At 32.8% G+C, this 18,852-nt stretch overlaps 1 protein-coding gene across 2 annotated transcripts in view; it reads right to left on the reverse strand.

Moving 5' to 3' along the window:
• Positions 1 to 18,852, reverse strand: part of LOC129221930 (ATP-dependent RNA helicase A-like) — a 99,251-nt gene that overhangs the window by 37,670 nt on the left and 42,729 nt on the right. For both annotated transcript variants that reach the window (XM_054856311.1, XM_054856312.1), the window contains 3 exons: positions 4,392 to 4,474; positions 4,130 to 4,286; positions 3,944 to 4,047 (listed from right to left, as the gene is read on the reverse strand). In XM_054856311.1, the coding sequence (XP_054712286.1) occupies positions 3,944 to 4,047; positions 4,130 to 4,286; positions 4,392 to 4,474 (344 nt within the window). The remainder of the gene's footprint in view (positions 1 to 3,943; positions 4,048 to 4,129; positions 4,287 to 4,391; positions 4,475 to 18,852) is intronic.

Raw genomic sequence — 18,852 nt, forward strand, 5'->3', positions numbered from 1 at the left:
GTGTACCAAGTTTCGTTCGATTTCATGCGGTAGTTTTTGCTGTAGAGCGGCCACAAAAAACTGGTCACACACAGACGTGACACACACACATACACACACACAGACAGACAGACATTTTCCAAAAATAGTCGAAATGGACTCAGCACACCTCAAAACGTTCGAATCCGTCAAAATTCGAAATTCGAAAATTTGCACGAATCCAATACTTTCTTCTATATATTATATATAGAAGAAAGTAAAAATTATTAAATAAAAACAAAAAACCCTGATTGCATAAAAATTAAAAAAACTAAAAAGAAAAATGTATAAGCCCAGTAGTTTAGAATGTTATTAAGTACTACTGAATAACTACACCAGTGAAATAGTTTTATAACCATACACAGAAAAGGCAAATCAAATTCAAAAGCAGAATAGAAGGATCAACAGTCGGGGCCCATTCCTTTCTGATTCAAGAAACCCCGTAAAATTTGAATGAGCTCCGACTGTTGAGCCTTCTATTCTGCTTTTGAATTTATGATTTGTCTTATCTATGTATGGTTATAAAACTATTTCAACGGTGTAGTTATTCAGTAGTACTTAATAACATTCTAAACTACTGGGCTTATACATTTTTCTTTTTAGTTTTTTTTGGTTTTTACGCAGTCGAATTTTTTGTTTTTATTTGATAATTTTTTATTTTACACTTTTTAGTCAATTTTCATTGACTTAGTTATTATGATCATAAGGCAGTACATTTTGCAATCATGTCATTTCATTGAGAGAGTTGGTTTGTATTGTGAGGTTTATTAAGTAACTTGCGGTGGTCTAAACTACTGATAATTAGTCCCTCTAGGGACCTAACTCAGCTTAAAGCTACATGTGCTTGACTTGCGGCAAACTTAAGTCAACCACAGCACAGCTGTATAAACAGCCTGTATAACTCATGATGACGCGAAATCGGAAACTTTGTCAGTCAAATCTTTCTCCCAAAACTAAAAAAAACCTGTCAAGAAAGTACACGTCGCGAAAACTCAGTCCCCTTGAATCAAAGCAAGAACAAATGCAACATGTTAGAGATGAAAATCGAATTAGTAGACTTTCTTTTGATGCTGATTGCACGGGTTTATTTTGATGAGGACTACAATCCGAGTGTCTTGCCTTCGTTACGCATAATATATTTTTATTAAAGTACAGAATACATATAAAGAACACATGAAAGAAATTTACATCAGAAAGAGGAGAGTACATCCGGAGTGAGGGTGTCTTGATCCACCGCCTCAAGTGGGAGAAGCAATCGCTTAGGCCACTCGGCCATTGAAACCCCAATTAGTAGACTTAGTAAAAAAAATCAGGCAGCGAAAACTACCTGCATTTGTCACACGCTGGTAGCGTGCGACACAGTGTGCAACACCCAATGTGTGCCGATCCCCAAACTGACAAAATATGGCAACTGGTTGTTGATATGGTGACTTTTGATTACTGTCATGTGTTTAGTGACACTCCCAACGTTAAGACAAATCGATTGACGTCATAGGCGGATTTAGGACTGAGTTCCTGGGGGGGCAGGATTTTTTTTTTTTTTGAGCAATATTAGTTGAAGTCAAGACTGGGTTTATAATATAGACTTAATATGGCCCTAAGCTGTTTCAGCTTTTTGGTATGTTTTGTAGACCCGGACAACTTTTCTCTTGGTGGGGCAAAAAAAAGCCAAAGTGCCCCCCCCTTCCCCACTATGTTTTATACATATGGTTCATGATGGGAAATGGTGTCCTTTTTCAGTAGAGAATATACCCAATTAGATATACCAAGTAGAATATACCAATAGAATACACCCAATTTTAGGGTGTCCGGGGATTTCTCCCCCGTAGGAATTTTTGTAAAAGATATAAATTTCTGCATTTTGAAGCCTTCTGCAATTCCATGAATAGCACAAAGATTCAATCTGCACAAAAATCTCTGGAAAAAAAATAGCAAAATACTCTTTTGCCAATTACGATAATACACAATACAAATCAGTGGCAGCAGTCCTCAGAGAGAAAAAGCGAGGGAGAAGATAAGATTATGTTTTGTTATTTGCTTACATCGGGCTATTTAAATTCACAATTAGTTTTTGGTCAAGCCTTTAAACCCACCCACAAATACAACAATGAATTAAATACAAAAATGATCAAGAGTAAAAAATGCTTTAAAAAAATGGTGTACAGATTTAGAAAATAGATAACAGGAGAGTACCATGCTGTCCATTTGGACAATTTCGTAATTTATACACTTGATAAGAAATTAAGTTGAAGTACAATTTGCTTAGGAATTTCAAAGACTCATCTAATCCGTTTCAAGGACTTGAGAAAAATTAAAATTATTTAATTACAAGCAGTGCAGAAAACGAAAAGGAATAGAGGTGGTGTTTTTTTTCCCCCTGTGCTGAACAGATTAACAATATGCAGTAGAAGTAAGATAGAAGCAAGCAATACAAAAGAATTTCCAAAATATTGCACTGCATTTGGGATTAAATAAACAGCAAGATGTGAAACATGTGAATCACAAAAATTTATCTCAAGCAATATGTTACAAAAACGTGAGAACCATGATTTTTACATTTTTGATGCAAGATGAGGCAAGGAACTGAATTTAACATATTTCGGCATTTATTCCCTCTACCGTCTATCCCCTCCCATTTGTTATAAATGTTTAAATTTATGGTTTGTATCCGTACTTTTCCAAAAAATTTCAAGCACTTTAAAATGAAATTTATTTTTTCAAGTCCTTCCCATTTTTTTTTTTTTTTTTTTTTTTTTTTGATAAGGAACAAATCATGAAATTTTCTGGAGTTGGAGGCCTTCAACAAAGCGGGTGTCCTAAGTTATATAGCTTGTTTAGTTTATAGGAAAATTCGCTTTTTTAAAATCTTTGTTTTAGTTTCTAATTTGTTGAAATAATCCTTGATTATTTTAAGTATTGCAGCTGAATACATAGCTCGTTCAGTCGATATTTTCACTTATATACTTGCCCTAATAGCTTTCAGTTCAAAGTAGTCGTTTTCAACACATTTCAGCATCCCAGTGACCGTTTTACTACTTGTAATATATTGTATGGATTTCTCGCCCCCCCCCCCCCCCAGAAAAGGACAGTCACTATTCTCTTCATTTTCGCTTCTGAACTATTCAAAAAAGAAAAAAATCATGATTTTTTTCTTTTAAGATTTTGGAAGGTTTATAGTTACTATGTATAAAGTCCTCCCAAGAATGGGGGGCATTGCCCCCCTCCGCCCCCCCATAAATCCGCCCATGATTGACGTAAGAATTACCGAAATTGGTCAAGGCGTTTAGCCCCTAGAACGCCACATAGAAACGGACATACATACATAGACTGATAAACACATTACCCTCTTTGCGTCGCACACGTGCAGTCGGGTAAAAATACCACTGCTGATATTTTTCTTAAAATGAGTTCTTAGGCAAATTTGCAAAAAAATACTGACTTTACTGATTAAATTTTGAAAAAAACTGACAAATACTAAGATAAAGAATACTGACTTGTACTGACTTTTACTGAACAGTTTTACGCCCTGTAATACAGAAACATAATATCACATAATAATATGGATCTAATACCAAGTGAAATTGAATTCACTGATAATCCACTTTCAGGACAAAATGTAGTTTGATTAGTGAAGAATGAAACAAAACATAAAACTTGATGAAAATAAAGTTATTTTACTCCATGTTGTTACAAAAATCTGGATTTGATGCGGAAGTTTCAAATGGAAGCATTGTATGGGAAGACAGATTGTACCTAAATAAATGTCTATATGACCTCTTTTGCAATAAATAATTTAAAATAAACAAAATAAAAATGTACAAAATCTAATACAATAAGTTTACAAAAACAGTTGTTTTTAAACACAATAGTAAAACATATATGCTTAGAAATTAGTCCCTAAAAGTAATCAAAAATAAGTACTTACATCAGGTTCCTCGGTTTCAACAACTTCTTCATCTCGCTTCCTTTTTTTGATATTAGGAGGAGGAATAAAATTTACCATCTGAATACAGTCTTCCAAAAAGTACTCTGAAATTTTAAAAATATTCAGCAAATTTCAAATATTAACTAAAAGAAAGTTTCTACAATTGCACAAGTTTAAAACAGCTACCTTGTACTGGAAATGTTCGTCCAGATACTTCAATGATTGGACAATTTCCAAAATATTCTTGAAACATCGTAGTATCAATTGTTGCAGACATAAGTATAACTCGCATCTGAGGAAAGGCACGCACCATATCTCTGAGTACAACCAAAATGAAATCAGTCTAAGGTGGAGGAGAAAACATAACGTAAAACATGTTTTTTAAGTAAAAGATTTTCTTTGAATAGGAATAGGACAATATTGAAGTAATTTGGAAAAGAATAATTACATTAACATCTCGTTCATGAATTTCATCAACTATAACATGGGACACACCTCGTAATCCAGATTCAAGCTTCCGAAGGAGAACACCTAATAAAGAGAATATTAAATCATAATATTAACATTATTACTTTTTTAAAGAATATTTACAGCATTAGAATATCTTATGACAGTAAATTCTCCAAATTATTGTTGCTTGTTTTTCACTAGCAAGCGCAAAGCTACTTTACATCTAAAAAAAGATACAAAATAGCTACTTTTCAAAAAAAAAAAATTAAAGAGTTTTTGAAATTAAGGATTGCAGGCAGATTTTGGAACACTATGTTATTTGGAAACTTTCTTTTTTTCCTTTTGAGTTAGCTTTATAGTTGATTATTTTATGTTTCTATAAGTAATGGTTTTGCTTAAATTGTAGATTATTGTTTCATATTTTTCATTCACACCAGCTAACATAGGAAATGAAAACTAATAAATTAAAACATTATGTTGTTTTCCGCAATACATAAAGTAATCCTCAATAAATAAATACACAGTAGCAAATATGCACAACGGTAGTGGTAAATAAAACATACTAATTAAAAAAAAAGGATTTTAAAGCAAATTAAAATGTCAGAATGTGAGTTTCATTATATTCAAAACAAATTAGCTAAATATAATTATTAAAAGTTTGTTTCGTAACATATAGGCAAAATGAAAATAGATGAAAGTAAAAGCAGTAAGTAGTGATAATTTTTTGTGAAAAAGAAATAGCTGGGTCATTATGTCAGTTCAATCACACCCCAACACCCACCATCTCAGATTTCAATGAAACTTTGTATACTTCTATGTTTCATAGTCCTAAGTAACCTCCTAAAGTATTTCTTCTCTATTAAAAATAGTTTTTTATTTTATGACCCTTCAAAGTTTTGAGATTTTGCGTTAGTTGTCATTCACAGTTCTCTCAGAATGAACTGCAGCTGTTTGCAAAAAAAATTATTTCTCAACAACAAAAGATAAAAAGATTTTGAAAATTTTCACATTATACATTAAGACTTCAAGCATTTTAGAAAAAAATGTATCTAAAGTATAAATTGTTATTCAGCAATTAAAAAAATTAACAAACTGAAAATTTTAAAAATTTTCCAATAAAAAATGATTTTCAAAATTTTAATTTTTTGGCATGAGGGTCTAAATTAAAATAATTTATATATTTTTTTTAATGATCAGTAACATGTGTGCTAACATATAAAATGAAAATCTTTAGGGGACATTGAGGAATTCTGCCCCCTCAATGTCTCCTAAAGATTAATGCCCCCCTTATTTTGATTACTCAATGCCCCCCTTATTTTGATAAAAGAAAAAAAAAATCGATCACAATCTTACAAACTAAGCTAATTACTAATAGCCTCAAAGAAAATTTGAATAATGACATACATTGGTGCAATCCAAATTTAAACATTTTAATACTCAAGATTTTTTTGAATTGAAAGTAGTTAATTAAATAAATTAATAATCAGGGGTGGACTGACTATGTGAGCATTTGGGCAAATGCCAGAAGGGCCGGTTCTATCGAGGGCCGCCGAAAAGGGATCAGAGCCTTAGATCATGCAGGAGCGAAATTATCGGGCCAAGGCCCCAAAGGGATACCGATAGCTCGAGGAAAGGTTTTTAGAGCATTGTAGTGTTCCGTAAAACTTTTCATTGGGGCCGGGATCAGGGCCGACGAGATTCCACGTTAGCCTATTTGGAACCACAGGGCCGCCGAGCGCGGCTCAATGTCAGTCTGATCACCGGGACTCCTATAGCAGAAAACTTATGCCACTCCATTTTCAATCCGAGCCCTTTCAAGTGCCCTTATAGTCCCCTGTCCAACTAGGCTAACATGGTCTCTCGTCGATCCTGCGGAAACAAGGGGCCTGGCTTGGAATTCAAGCAGTATAAATTTTACAAGTTTTATGAAGGGGGGTTCGCCTCGATTTTTGGCGGCCGTGGCCCCCTTATAACACATTTTCATACATATATGTATGTGTGTGTTTGTATGACATATAGTGTTTTTATGATATATTTAATGAGTGTTTTGATCTCCTCTCATTCTCTTCACGACGCTGCTACTTCAGTAAAGGTTGTGTATGAAGAAGGGGGGGGGGGAGGTTGCGTGTAATTTCCACCGGGGCGTGGTTAAGCTTACGGTGGCTTTGTTCCTGGTCCTTCCTGGACGGAAAAGGCTGGCCAATAATTACCCACAGCCGCTTGTTTTATTTTTCAAGCTTCAAAGTAAATGCAGCTTGCTATTTTAATAAAACTAGAGCCCCTTTTTAGTGTCGAAAGTAAGAAAAATGTCTGTTTCAATATTTAAAGCCTTTCACACCTGTGTGTGGCCTAGTGGTTCGCTTCAGGGCAGTTTTACATCCGCTTTTCATGAATAGTCATTTGTACAATCTAGCTAAACTTTCTCTTCCTTACGGGGATTACTCCTGCTAAGAAAATAACGGTGTTTAATCGAAGACGCTCTTCTTGACAAGAAAGAAAACAATAATAAAGAAACGGCTGGAATTGGGTGGGGCGATCCTATCGTCTCGTAACATACATTTCTCGACGTTCACTTGAATAAAAAGCAACAAAAGTAATCTTTTTCCCATTCATCTGAAGTCATGCTAGCTTACTTTTTTTACGATGCTTTTTTGTCAAAATACTCATTTTAAACTGAGAAGTACTTGTTATATCTTATCTCAGAATCTCCCTCTCGAAGAAGGAATACAAAACAGCGGAAAGGCTCAAATAGCCCTTTTCTACAATTAAACGCCATAAAGCTGTCAACATGATGTGTTTCTCTCAGTTTGACGAAACAGACGAAAAATTGTTTCCCCACTGCCTAGGGGAAAATCACTGTTCCATTGGCCATAGTCCCTGTTTCAGGAAGTGGAAGCCCCCCTCCCACCATCAACTGCCGCGAAATTTGGTGGCGTGTTGGCTGAACCTCAGAATCATTCTCTAAAGAGTATCTTCTACTTTAGCTCATACCACTTACTTTTTTCTGATAGTTTTGCCTTTTCTTTTTTGATTCCCAGGATATTTTTTGCTCATCATGTATAGTTTAAAATAAAATTTAAGATATGTAAAAAAAAAAAAAAAAAACAAGAGCAGTATTTAGAAAAAGAGCCAAAGATTTCGAAAAAGAATTCCCATAAATTTCATCTTTTTTAGCACCATGGCTAAAGATGTTAGTAGAGCAGGTAAGTCATTGTTTATATAATTTGAACGATGTAATACGAACGATGTAATAATATGCTTAAAACACCCATGTCAATGAATGTTAAAAATTAGCTATTTTTATTATTCAAGACTATTTTTCAGCTTACTCAGTTTAACCCTGAGACTTACTTCCGGTTTTTAATCGTCGTCAAAAGCAATGAATAATAGTAATTATAAAGTTATCATACTTCTGCTTTTTAATTGTTGCCAAAAATTAATGAAAAAATGAATTATTAATACATTTAACAAATTAATTTCAAAGCTGAATTTAAGAAACTAGATATTTGTGGGTGTTTTTAAAAGCGCTTTTTTTCCGCTATACTTGTTCAAAATATTTTTAAATTCAAGCATACAAATCAACAATATTGAAAAAAGATGAATAGTAAATTTTAAGCTATTCTCTCTTTAAGTGCAACATATTTATATTAAAACGAAAGTCAATAAAGTTGTTTTTTTTTCTCTCCAAAAAAGGATAGGTAACTAGTAAATGTGTTTTAAATTTCAAAAAGGTACACCTCAAATAAATTTCAAAACGTAAAAACTTTAAAACAAAATAGATTTTTTTTAAATATAGACTATTTCTATAAGCTTGATTTACACTAAAAAGTATGAAACAAAATAAGCATATGATTTCTTGATTAAAACACTAAAAAATTGCAGTTGATCTTAAGTTTTTTGTTTAGGGAAATTCTGAAGCAGCCAATAAAATTTAAATTACAAATTTGAGAGAAAACTATAGGTGGTACGCAGCTTTTTATGAATAACTTTTATATTATACCGCCTCTATTTATTCTTCTCTGAATTTTTAATTTAAATTTTATTGACTGATTTAGAATAACCCTAAACAAAAGATATTAAGGTTAACTGCAATTTTTCAGTGCTGCAATTAAGAAACCATATACTTACTTTATTTTATACTTTTTAGTGCGAACTTAGAATTGAAAACATTTTTTACATTCTATCACAGCTCTCAAACTTGAATATTGTTTTGGTACTTTTGATGCATATTTATAATTAAATGCAAATAATCTGGAAAGATGTGCCTTTTTTTCAATTATTCATATTTTAATGTTTAATAACGAGTTTTGATATCAAGCGCATTATTGTGTTTTCCAGATGCATACTACAATAAAATAATACAAAAAAGAATGTTATTTAACTAGGGGTGCCCGATGAGAGGTGACCTCCCAAAAAATAATTGTTCAGCAAATTTTATCTGAAGATTCGGAAAATTTCGAGACATAGTTGCAAAATTGCAATTTTAAATTTGATTTGCAAAGATTTAAATCGTCAATTTGAAAGAATCATATTAAAAATGCTTTACGAGTTCCATTTGGAACAAGCTGCACCTCTTTCTGGGTTTTAAACTAACATGTACTAACTTGCGGGGCTCCTGAGTACTGCAAAACAACAGTTTGTAAGTTTGAAAAGTCGCTTTCAAATTCGTGGTCTCTAGTAATATATTTTGCTCTCTAGCTAAGGACTTGAGATGAGACAAGGGTTTTCCGTTAAAATATAAACCCTGCTGTTCTAATTAACTGAGAAATTGTAACAAGCTTCTCATTTGATGCAAAAAAAAATCTGTTTCGGACGACATAGAGCGTTGACGGATGTGGGGAAATCTCATCACTTTAATAGGCAATTTACGTGAAATTTTAGCTTAAAATATTATTTATAAAAAAAACTAATTCGAAATTCAAAATTAAAAACTCCATGTGCAAACCCTCAGGGCTCGAAGTAATTTTGTACCAGATTTCAAGGAAATATGGTCTCCTGGACGCAGGCCCGCCACAGACTTTTTTTCACAATTCCTTTGACGTTAATTTTTTTTTTATTACAGAAAACCCTCGTTGTACACCGGGGTTACGTTCCTCCGAAATTCCGCGCGAAGCAAAACCGTATAAATTAAGATTAAGACTTAATATTAGTGTTAAAATAGGGGTTAGGTTCCGTAGATAAAAAAAAAACTTCTTTCTAGGGATGACTAATGGTATAATAAGTTTAATGTGTACTTATATCAATTTCTATGCACAACACGCATAAAGAAAGCACAAATTAATTTAGTGTTTATGAAAAGGAGCTGGCTTAGTGTGGTTCAAAAAAACTTTTTTTCAGTAGAGGAAAGGACACCTCCCTTTTTTTTAGAGTTACTAATAGACTTATGCTGTAAAAGTTTTAGCTAGTTACTCAAACTTTAAGAGGGTGCTCAATGACCCCTTAATTCAACATTAGCCGTAGCATAGAAAATGCCACACGTTTCGAAACATTCAATTTTCCCAGCTTTTTTTTTAGAAATAATTATTTTATTGCAATATATATACGCATATTACTAGTGTATATTATAATATGTAGCATTGTTTTTCAGTTCAATTTATTTTTTTGCCCTTCCCCCCTCAACTTATGAAGTTTGGGGGAGGGGGTTGAGCACCGTCTTAGAGTTGAAAAAGGAAGCTAAATTTTTTCCAGTATATTACTATCCATAAGTCTAAAAATATTGAAGGGTGTCCCGTTATGCTCTGCTTCTTTCCAGAGCATTAATGCATCCATGATCATTTTCATGACAGAATATTCCATGTTAGAATCTTCCTTCACTAACGAATCAGAAAAATCATTTCTCTTGTCAAGGAATGACTGAATTTTTTTGTTTTTGGCTCTATTGTCAAGGAATGACCGAATTTTTTTGTTTTTGGCTCTGTGTAATTGATGTCGGTACTCCCGTTGTTTCTGTCCTCCTTTGTCACTCCTAAAAGCTCTTCTTCCAGTGAGTTTTGAACTGTGTAAGTTTAATAACTTTACTTCTGGAAAGATTTCTGGAACCAATCGTATAAAATGTCTCCCATGGCCCAAACTCAATTATTAGCATGCCAAAATGCAGTTTATTACATGTTATCTGAAATCTTGAGGAGTTATTATTTTAAAAGAGGGGGAAATTTTATCTGTTTGCATTGAAGCATCCACGTAAAACCAAAAGTCATCCGCGTAAAATAAAATAAAGGTGTCAAATCTTACCTTGTGGGCATCGAACCTTTTTTTCTCAACAACATAATAAAAGCTCATGATCACCACAGTTTCTCTTACTAGAATGGGGAGCAAGGGCGTATTTAAGGGAGGAGACGAAGGGGCCCTGTAAAACCTGGCCCCCTCCCAAAATAAATTTAAAACCACTCATTGTGAATAAGGATTTAATATTTTAAAATTTAAATTTCGAAATTTCTCATAATATTCTGCTTTGGCCCCTCCCAAAAGATGTTTCTAAATGCGTGCATGATGGGGTGGGGAGCGCCGAATAGAGGTCTTGCCCCTATTCGAAAATTAATTAGTTACGCCCCTGGAACTGCGTTCATGTCATAGCACATAAACTGAAAAGAAAGGCGAAATCTCAGAGGAGAATTTAATAAGCCTCACAGGACAAAAATTTTTTTCAATTATTTGAACAGCTATTAATTCTTGCAAAGTACATATAAATCTTAACAAAGGATCTAGTAAATGTGATTTAAAAAATAAGCTTATTTTATTCTCTTTGATACCTATGCATTTAATATTTCACCATTTTGTTCATTTGTTTAGAATTTAGTAGCATACTTTAAAATGGTTCAAAAAAGAAAGAAAAAAAAGAAGAAAAGCCTTGGTTTTCTTAAAATATGTTTTCCCCTTCCTGTTTAATCATCTTAAAGGGACATAACATGAAAAGAATTAATTTTCTATTGATTATACATCTAATGATATACAGTAGACCTTCGTTTTACGCAATGTTCCACGGAAATGCAGCGTAAATCGAAACCGCATAAGTTGAGACCTAATACTAGTGTTAAAATATGGGTTTGGATCCGTAGATAACAAAATACTTCAATCTAGTGATGTCTATTGTCTAGGAATGGCTCAAAATTTTCAATGTGAACGTTTCTGGTTGTGCGTCACCGACGTCGGTATCCTCGTTGGTTTTGGCCTCCTTTGTCACTCCCAAAAGCTCTTCTTCCAATAAATTCTAAACTGTGTGAGTTTAATAACTTTACATCCGGAAAGAACTCTGGAACCAATAGCATAAAATGTCTCCAGTGGTCCAAGCTCGATTATTTGCCCGCCAAAATGCAGTTGATTACGCGTAATCTGCAATCTTTATGAGCTGGATTTTGAGAGGGGAAAATTTTCTGTTTGCATTGCCACCTCCGCGTAAAACCGAAACTCATCTGCGTAAAATAAAATGTAGGTGTCAAATCTTAAACTGCGTATAACCGAAACCGCGTAAAATAAACCCGCATAAAACGAGAGTCTACTGTAACTAATAAAATTTTATAAATTGTAATTGTTAAACCACAAAATTAGCATTACAATGCTTGTTTGCGGTGTTTACTCGCATAAGAGTGCACGTTTTTCCGATTTCCTGTAGTACCCCCCCCCCCCAGGTCGATGTTAAAGATCCCAGGGCTGAATTTCCTTCCCAGTCCGCCCCTGTTAATAATAAACAATAAAAACAGGTTATCGCAAAATTCGAAATTCTCCTACAACAATTTATGCAAACTAAAAATTATTGTTTAACTTAAGACAACATAGAAATTAAAAAAAAAATCATCTAATTCTAATTTATAACTAGGCAATTAATACAAAATATTACAAATCCTATAAATACCAGCTCATAGTTCTTAAATTCCTTCTGCCTTATGTCTGTTTTCCTACTAAGAAGATTAGAAAAAACGTATATCATTCTAATTGTTATGTTGTATGTAATCAGATCTAGGCCAAATACAAGTAAAAATTTGATATCTGTCCAGTAATGATTTCTCTAAGCAACTGGGCAAAGAACAGACTAAAAGACAAATTCGAATCTAGACACTTCTGATTCGCAGAGCTTTTAACTTGTTTCATTTATCTAATGCAATATCAAACTGAAACATGGATTTGTTTTCTGCTTATTAAACAGATTACCCCAGAAAAGTTTAGGTTTAACTCAGCAATTTATTGGGTATGAGTTTAAAATGATTACCATTGCTCAAAATGTTTACAATTAAGGCTTTGCAACAATCTCATTTGACTCCAAAAGTGTGTTTTGTTATCCTGAGTGTTTCTGTGATCATAAATGGATTCTAATAACTTGGCATTTAAACAAATTACAGGTTTTTTTACTAGTAATTTTCTTAGATGTTTTGTTTTCTTTTTAATATATTGACCTGTCACTTCCATAAATTTATGGTTGCTTTACTAGCCCACAACAAGGAACAGCTGCTATTCAGGGTTGGCCGAATTGGACCCAATTGGGTTGGACCCAATGGGTTTTTTTGAAAAAACCCATTTAAAAAAAACCCATTATTTAGCCCACTTTTGGGTTTTTTTAAATTTTCCGAGAAGTTTTTAAAAAAATTAATTAACTTAAATACTTTCACAATTGAAACATCTTTTTTATTTGTTCTTCACCACAGACAATGGACATAAAAAATGAATTTTGAACTTTAATAGTATTTTTTAACTCTTAACGGCATTAAAAAAATACTTCAAAGATTTTAAATAAATGTATTTACCATTTTCTTTAACTGGGTCAATAAATTACTCAAATTATCTTGACTAAGTCCTGTCACGTCTGATTTTCGCAATATTTTTAGATTGTACAGAGGAAACTATTCCAGCTAAAGGGCTTTCATGTGAATTATTTTCTGCAAACCAACACATCAGAAATCTCGAATAAACAAGGTATATTTTAAAGAAATTAGCAGGTTTTTCAAACTGTTGACAGAAAACAGAACAGGGAGTACAGTATTTTCCTTATCTTACGAAAAAAAAATATTTCTTACTCTGTACACAGAAATAGAAAAAAAGTTCACATAAAATTCAAAGAAATGTCTTAATTAAGCTGAATTCCAGTAAAAAGGGATTTAAACTACTTTCGGTTCTACAGTAATTTTGCATAACAAAATGAAATACAATAAAGTAAAATGCAAAAAAAAAAAAAAAAATGTAGTAATTAAATGAAGTAAACAAACAATAGATTTTATCACTCGAGAAGTGACTTTGCCTTAACTGTTGGTAATAATGAAAACTAAAAATGCTGAATTTTAACTAGTTTTCCTGGATTTTTTACCCAAAGACAATTTTTATGCTTTGTCCATATACTTACGCTACAATATACTACAAGTACCCCACATTTTCCCTAAAAAAAGGCAAAAAAACCCACATTTTTTTGGGTTTTATTTAAAAAAACCCAAAAAACCCTGGGTCCATGGGCTTTTTTAAAAAAACCCGGGTTTTTGCCAACCCTGCTGCTACTAGATGACAGCTGATCAGTAAGCTGTATGGTAGCTGTATTTATAGTTAGTTGTTTATATTATGAATGAGATTGTTAACTGCTTTTTGTTTATAAGACACTTTTTCCCCCCTTGTTTACTCTTTCAACTGCTGCATTAGTTTTATCAAGGGCGGTATGTTGTTTAAAACCACTTTTTATTTTATACAAATGATTTATAAACATTCTACTCTAAATATTCCTGTTTAAATACAGTGAAACTTCAGTAACTGGACACACTGATAGCCCCGGCAACTGGACATTTTTCTTAGGGTTGGTCCAGTGCCAAATTCAATGGCTGAAAATCTATCTAACTTGACACACATTTGTGAGAACCCCCTATCAGTCTACACCCAATTGCTATTCTAGTTCAATTTTTGCAACCAACATTCTTTGATATTAACTTTTTCTCAGAGTTTTAGGGAATCTCTTTTGGAGAATCCTATCTTTTATCCAGGGGAGTAAGCAACCACTCTCTGCTGTTAGTGCTAAAGGGATAGGATAAAATATACCAAACTGTAGATACAGAAGGCACCATTATACCTGTATTCTAAACAAGTGTGAGCAGGACTTTCTATCTTTAACAGACATGACTAATAAGAAGCTTTTATCTTTTTTCAACAATTATGTATTTATTCTTCACAATATATACAAATATATTATTGATTTTATTATATACTTTTCAAAGAAAGAAAACGAAAATAGAAAATTCCTTTACTGGAATTAGTTTTCATAATGTGAATGTTAAGCATCAGTAAGTAAGTAAGTAATACACACAGAAACTCTATAGGAATTAAAATTTTGGAACCCCAGTAAGTTGACATCCACTTAAGTCGAATTTTTTTCATGTTTCCTTGGTTTGTCGAGTTATGGAGGTTCCATTGTAGTTTGAATTAGCACATTTTATACCAATTTCTTCTTTCTATTCTATTTATTGCACTTAATTGCATTGCACTAGTGTACATCCTCAAAAGCAGTTGAGGAAAAGATGCTAGTTATGTCGTTATGTTGAGTGGAGGGGGGAGGATCCGGAGAAATAGTTTTTTTCCCTTGAAAATACTAATTGGGTTTCTTATTCTCATTAAAAAATATATAAAAATCCATTGAATATGAGAGATGCAATTTATTTCCTCATTTCCTATGAAGGGAGGGGAGAAGGTAATTTACTTTATTTAGAACATATATACATATGATACTAAGCAATCAGGCTATTAACTTTTAAGGAGTGTTAACTGTAATTTCAAGAAATGAAAAGGATGAATTTGTTGCTGTACAGCAGTAACACTAAAATGAAAAACAGTTCTACTGTAGCAATTTTTCTCAAACATAATGGGGTGGAGGTGGGAGGGGGGGGGGGGGGGTCCTGAAAGTGCTAGAAACTGCATAATTATGAATTGTTGTCTGTAACTTTTAAATTTCATGATATCTTATTTTCAGAATGTCTATATTTTAAACAATTTTTAACTATTTCAAATTAAAAAAAAAGCTTGAATATAAAATTTATATGTCTGACTTCAATATAAAACAATCTTTATAAATAATATTTAAAAAAATAATTGTTGGGAACTCTGTTTTCAAAGACATAGAAGAGCTTTTCTCTATGATGCTTTCGTTTTTTTCTGAAGAGGGGGGGGGGGGGCAGAATCCCTAAAAGACCCATAACTTTTTTCATAGGGGAAGTTAGGACACATACTCATGATCATTTTTCATTGTCAAACATGATTTTTAAAACTGACCCTGATGTTAAAAATTTGACAATGGCTTTTTTCACCAAAAAAAAAAAAAAAAATAAATAAATAAAATAAATAAATAAATAAAAATTTTCTTTTTCCATTTTTTTAAAAATTCTTAGTATAAACCAAGATTATTATAATATTTTTAATAAAAATACTCAAAATCTTAGCATTTTTTATGAAAATTTCGAAAAAGGTAAATTTATTAGTTGCTAAGAAACAATTTTTTCCCATTACACAACAGTTCAGTTTGAATGTCTTAAAAATGACAAAAAATACAAAATCAAAAAATTTGATAAGTCTATAATATCAAAATACATTGAGATTGAAAGAAAAAAACTAAGGGGTTGCTTTCTACTACAAAATAAGGAAGTATACCAAGTTTCATCAAAATCTCAGATGGTACGTGTTAAAATCCCATTTTTACGGTAGATTTGAGGTGGAACTACCCCATATTTTAAGTTATTTCAAATGAAAAAGAAGCTTAGATTTTTTTTTTACATTTGAGTTTAATGTTTAACACACTGTAAATTTGAATTTTTGTCGTAATTGCTGACAATTCTGCTTTTAAGAATATGGAAGAAATGGTATGATGTTTCCTGCTTTTTTTCCAGAATGGGGGGGGGGGGCAGAATCCCTCAAAGTCCCCTAATGTTTTTCATTGGATAAGTTAGAATACATATTCATGATCATTTTTTAAAAAAAATTATGATTTCTAAAGCTGACCCTCTTGTTGAAATTCAGAATTATGTCAGCACCTTTTTTTGACAAAAAAAAAATTTAAAATTTCCACTTTTCTAATTTTTTAAAAATTTCTTATGTAAACTAAAACTATTAAGATATTTTGTATCAACATGTTCAAAGTCTTTACATTTTGTGCAAAAATTTTCAAAAAGATTATAGCATTAGTTACCAAGAAACAATTTTTTTAATAAATAACATCTTCTCAGTTTTGAGTGTCTCAAAAATGATAAAAAATGCAAAATCGCCAAATTTCAAAAGGCTATAAAATCAAAACGAATTGATATTGAAAGAAAAAAATTAGGGGATTGCTTGTAACCATAAAGGGATGATGTATACCAAATTTTATCAAATTCCGAGACGATGGTTTAAAATTCCATTTTTGTGGTTGATTTGATGTGGAATGACCCAGTTGCTAATGGAGCGTGAAGAATCAAAATTGACTCTAGCATTAAGACTCCAGATTCTGCACTAAAAAAGTTATAACTTCAGTTCTAATTGACTTTGTAACTCCAAATTCCATTTCAAGCAGAAATAACCATTCCTATCCCAAGGTAGAATTTCCATGTTCTGTTCCAAAAATGCTACATTATTTGCACTTTTAAAGTATTCAAATTGAAATTTTAGCATTTCAATGAATTTCTAAGCCCCCTTATCCCATCTATTGATTCCCGCATCAATCAAAGTTTGTATAGCACAAAATTTCTGTCAAACCTGCACTAAAACTGGTGGCGATTGAACACATTGACAAATTAAAAAGCTATTTGCTTTTTAAATAGCTTTTTAGAAAGTTACCTTTTGTTTTTTCAATCCCTATTACTTTTCAAAGCATACATTAATGAAACAAGGATATAAATGAACTAATGATTTATTGAAAGTTATAGATTTACTGAATTGAACACATGCATCATGCATTGCATGATTACAGTTTATATCAATGTAGTACAGTAAAATTAGGTCAAAAAATGGCCAAACCCAAACATCCAAAAAAAAAAAGGCGAAACCTGTTGCAAATTACTTCTTACCCTTCCAGCAAGAAGGGGTAAAAAGTCCCAGCACTTTGCGCGTCGGGTTTTGGGGGAAAGGGGGGGGGGACGAAATAATCTTCTATTTAAAAAAAAATTCTATTACTTAAAAAAAAATTCTCAAACCTCGCAGAAACCACTCTATAATAGTAAAATAATAAACTCTCACAGAAAAAAATTCTAATTAACAGGGGTGGACAGGCGGAGGGGGGATTGGGGGGGGGGGGGTTCATGGAGCAGCTTTGAGTCATTGGAATTTTTAAGGCAGTTTTTTCAAGGATTATTTCTTTCTTTTTTGAGGGTTTTTGTTCTGGATGGGTACTCTGTCACACTCAAGGGGGTGCGCCATCGCTTTTTTGGGGGGGCGGGGGGGGGGGACCCTTAATTTACATTCTAAAATCAACTATTGCAGTGAAGTTCGCGAAAAAATTTCCCTGATTTAAATTTTTCTGAAGTACAAAATGTCACACAATGATATGGTAATATCAGAATGATAATTCTAAAAGATCTAAGCGAGCTCAATAACCAATTATTTGTGACTGGAGTTATTAACCTGTTTAGAGAGCTGGAAAATCAAATTCCTGTGCAGTATAAAAAAAGTCCAAATTGACCAAAGTTTCCCTACTTCTTGATTAACTTACTTCAACTTTTCTACAATCTTTTGCCATCACCGTAAGGGGGGGACAAACGGAAATTGCCAATAGTGAGACGGGCAATGCGGCAATTCTGCACCCTCTAAGTCGGTTGGGATTCTCATTTGCAAACACCAAGCTACCTCTCTTTTCCGCAGCTGGTTATGTGAATTATGCTAAAGATGCGGACATATACTTGCAACATTATCTGAAACTTTTGAGTACATTATGCGATAAAAAAAATTTGATCATACTAAACATCAGCTATCCAACGATCTAACGCAGTGACAAATTCAGGTGGTCTAGAACCTGTAGTGATTCAACGATAGAACAAGTTCTTGATGAGAGCAATGAGCAATACAACAATAGAATGCTAAATATTTACACCTTTTTGTCTCTCAGTTTGGAAATTACAATCTGTTTCTAAAGCCCCCAGAAGTTTCTTCCCTCTCAAGTTGGTAGTAGTATTGCTCGCTGATGATAAAGTGAGTTGCGATTAGACCTTTAACGTTCGTGTAGTAACATCAAAGGATATTGAAGGCAAACAATTTTGATGCATTTCTTTGTAAAGGAGGTAAGCAGTTATCTCTTTAGCTTCTGTTACGAGAGTAGTTATTATCTGTAAAGATGCGTAAGTCCAAACCATCTTTTACACCGAATGGTATGAACAGTAAAGATGGAAATAACAAATTGCTAAAAACTTCTGGTACGAGTTATGCGCTGATCCTCCATCAGTATTCGATGAATCTGGTTTCAGAAGGAAAGAAATCCTCCATCGTTAAAGTGCTATTATCTGAAGCAAAAGGTTCATCCACCATCACAGAACGAACAACTG

The sequence above is a fragment of the Uloborus diversus genome, chromosome 5, assembly GCF_026930045.1.
Source record: "Uloborus diversus isolate 005 chromosome 5, Udiv.v.3.1, whole genome shotgun sequence".
Classification (NCBI taxonomy): Eukaryota; Metazoa; Arthropoda; class Arachnida; order Araneae; family Uloboridae; genus Uloborus; species Uloborus diversus.